At 47.7% G+C, this 2,761-nt stretch overlaps 1 protein-coding gene across 3 annotated transcripts; it reads right to left on the reverse strand.

The window, feature by feature from the left end:
• Positions 1 to 266: 266 nt before the first annotated feature.
• On the reverse strand, positions 267 to 2,516 carry BEX5 (brain expressed X-linked 5). Of its 3 annotated transcripts, XM_041740322.1 has the most exons (4): positions 2,314 to 2,516; positions 1,484 to 1,580; positions 1,170 to 1,235; positions 267 to 886 (listed from the first exon to the last, which is right to left on the reverse strand). In XM_041740322.1, exon 4 carries the CDS (start codon positions 856 to 858, stop codon positions 520 to 522), a length of 339 nt encoding a protein of 112 aa, XP_041596256.1. In that variant the 5' UTR covers positions 859 to 886; positions 1,170 to 1,235; positions 1,484 to 1,580; positions 2,314 to 2,516; the 3' UTR covers positions 267 to 519. The 3 variants fall into 3 exon arrangements, with proteins under 3 accessions (XP_041596256.1, XP_041596254.1, XP_041596255.1); XM_041740320.1 differs by lacking the exon at positions 1,484 to 1,580 and having other exon boundaries at positions 2,314 to 2,515; XM_041740321.1 differs by lacking the exons at positions 1,484 to 1,580; positions 2,314 to 2,516 and adding an exon at positions 1,752 to 1,897.
• Between the last annotated feature and the right edge of the window lie 245 nt (positions 2,517 to 2,761).

A 2,761-nucleotide genomic window follows, 5' to 3' on the forward strand; every position in this document is an offset into this window, starting at 1 on the left:
ATAAAGAAACATATCTGTAATAATGACCAGGTTCGTGCTTCCAAGTAAGAGATTATAAGAGGTAATAGAAGATTTATGTATCTTTAAATTGTGCCTGAAGCATTTAATGATTGTCTCCATTCCCTTTATAAGTCAGTTGGCAAGTTCTTTGCCTCTTACTTTTTGCCTGACATGTATAATACATATGTATTCATTTTGGAAAAATGAGAAAAAATAAGTAATCAAGAAAAGTTAAAGAAAGAAACATTCTGATACACACACATATATTATGCATGCTTTTAAATGAGATAGTGTATTTATAGACTGGTTTTTAAACTGCTTTATTACCTTCACACTATGTACTAAACATCTTTCCATGCAAGGTGGTGAAACTCCCCCGCTGACAGAAAAACTTTCAGACTAAGTCAAATGAATTCTCCAATCAGAAAAATTACAGAACATCACAGATTCACAGTAAAGGGTACATAAAGAAAATGCAACTTTGGGAGGCAGGGAGTTTATTATTACTGACCTCAGCATTCAAGGCATAAGGCAAAACTCATCATGATGGTCATGGTGAGGGGGATCCCCTATAAGAATACGCAAACTGTACCTCAACTGAAGCTCCCTAATTTTCCTCCTTAGCTCTCTCATCTCCTCCATGAACCGTTCCATATCATCTGCATCTCCATCTATCATGTCAAGGTTATTGACAAGCCTATTGGGCATATCCTCTCTCACATCATGGGCAGGTGGGGCCCAACCGGCTCTAATATTTCCTCCAGGCTCCTGGCCTTCACCACCTTCCAAAGGGTGGGCTTCTTCATTCTGCATTGGAGCCTGCTCCTCTCCTTTGCTTTCCTGGGGGACATTTTCCATGTTGAGATTTTTTTCCTGCTTACTCTTCCTAGGAGATAAAAAGCAAGAAAAAGGATGTAATACTTTGTAACAACAGGAGTCAGAGCTCTGTCAGAAAAGGTTTTCTCTCATCTGAGATACTTCGTGCGCCCTCTAGGGGACGCCCAAGACCCAGCCCAGCTCCAAAGCTCACCATTTTCCCCATCAATTTTTCCTTAGGCCACTCCTTGCACCTCCTGCACTTAACTCCGGCAGGAAGGGCAGTGAGTTTCCCAGATTCTGTCATGATCCCCGATAAACCCTAAACCAGAGGGCCCCAGGCAGCCACTTACCTGCAGGCTCAGAAGTAGTCGTCTTCTCTTTGCTTTGAAATCTGCTGCACCAACGGACCCAGAGACCTGCAGACAAAAATGCGACGATGGCCAGGACTGTTCACTTGATTAAAGGACCAGTATCGGGGGGCACCTGCTCTGTTGCTGATTTAGGAATCCGTTAATCAAAGGTTGCCACCTTCTCTTTTTCCTCCACTCTGTATCACGGTTTCTTTTCCTGTCCTGCAATGCACTACTCCGCCCTCCAGAAATAGGCATTGTAATCAAAGATTATTACTTTCAACCAGTTTCACCTCTTCTTTAGGCCACTTTACCTCCGCCTCAGCCGTCCCGTCACCTGATTAGCATTTCTTGAATGCAAATGGACAACTTGCTGGGCAGGGGAGTCAAAACAGCTTGCTGGATGGTGACCTGGTTTATTTATAAAAAATTTCAATGTAGTTGGGGCCCATTAGACTTTCTGGAACTCATCCTCCTTTCACTGCCCACCATTTTATGAATCAAAATGGACGAAGAGCGAAGAGGTAGCGTGGGTATTGCAAACCTGGACCCGCTGATGTCTAAGCGCTTTGTCTTGCTTACCCCAGGGTCCGCAGGCAGCGCCCAGGCTTACACCTTTCTTGCTCCCGACCAGATCCCTGAGTCAGAAAGCTTCCTCTCGATTGCCTCCTCCGCAGAAGAGAAGTGTTTCCCGGACCTAATCCCTGTCCATATCCTCTGCAGCAACCATCATCTCCCCCCCTCCCCCCCCCCCCGTTTGCCGCAGCCCACCATTTCCGGCTCCAAAATGGACGGAGGTGGAGAACCGATTCCGGAACCGAGGCCTAGACCCGTGGCGGAGTCCGTCATCCCCAGTGTCAATGGTTGCAACCCCGTCCCGTCGCCCTGCAACAATCAGGCTTTTTCCTCGCTGTCCCCTGCCCTGGCTCTTCCCTTCCAGACGCCGGATCGCCCATGAGATCTGCACTCCTAGGACATCCTAACTGGTACCCATTTCCAACTCTTGGCCCCTCTCGATCTCCTCCCACCAAGCCGTCCATTTCTTGCACCATATAAATGGGTATTGGGTAAAAAGGTCGAGAGAATCCAATCCCGCTCCCGCTCTGGTCTTAGCCCTCTGCCACTCCAGTCAGCGCCCACCAACCTGCAACCGATCAGGGTCAGCTTCTACGACTTCCTCCTTCCCGGTGCTACAGGCTCGCCTGCCTTCAAGGCAATAGCGTGCCGGCGCACAGCCACAAAGGACAACCAGACTGCAACTAGGAGGAGACGCTAACCCACGCGTCAGCTCCAGGTCTCGTAAGGGCCACGTCACTCTGAGCTCAGATACCCAATTATGGTTCCCACCTGCATTGCGGCAAGAGGGTGGGGGCGGGAGTGTGGGCGGGGCCACCTTTTTCTTCATCCCCGCCTTCTCCCCACTACAACCCATCCCTATGTTTTTTTCCTGTTTAGAAATCTTTAAAACCAAATGCATCATGATATTTTGTAGTTTATATTTGCCTTTCCCCTGATTTCTGTTGCAGCTTTGAAACAATTCTTTCTTTTTTAAACCTTTAATTGCCCACTTCTCTCCTGTCCAACTCCCCAGC

This window comes from Vulpes lagopus, chromosome X (genome assembly GCF_018345385.1).
Source record: "Vulpes lagopus strain Blue_001 chromosome X, ASM1834538v1, whole genome shotgun sequence".
Taxonomy (NCBI): domain Eukaryota; kingdom Metazoa; phylum Chordata; class Mammalia; order Carnivora; family Canidae; genus Vulpes; species Vulpes lagopus.

Coding starts and splice junctions, on each gene's coding strand:
- BEX5 (XM_041740322.1), bottom strand. CDS start 858: ATGGAAAATGTCCCCCAGGAAAGCAAAGGAGAGGAGCAGGCTCCAATG.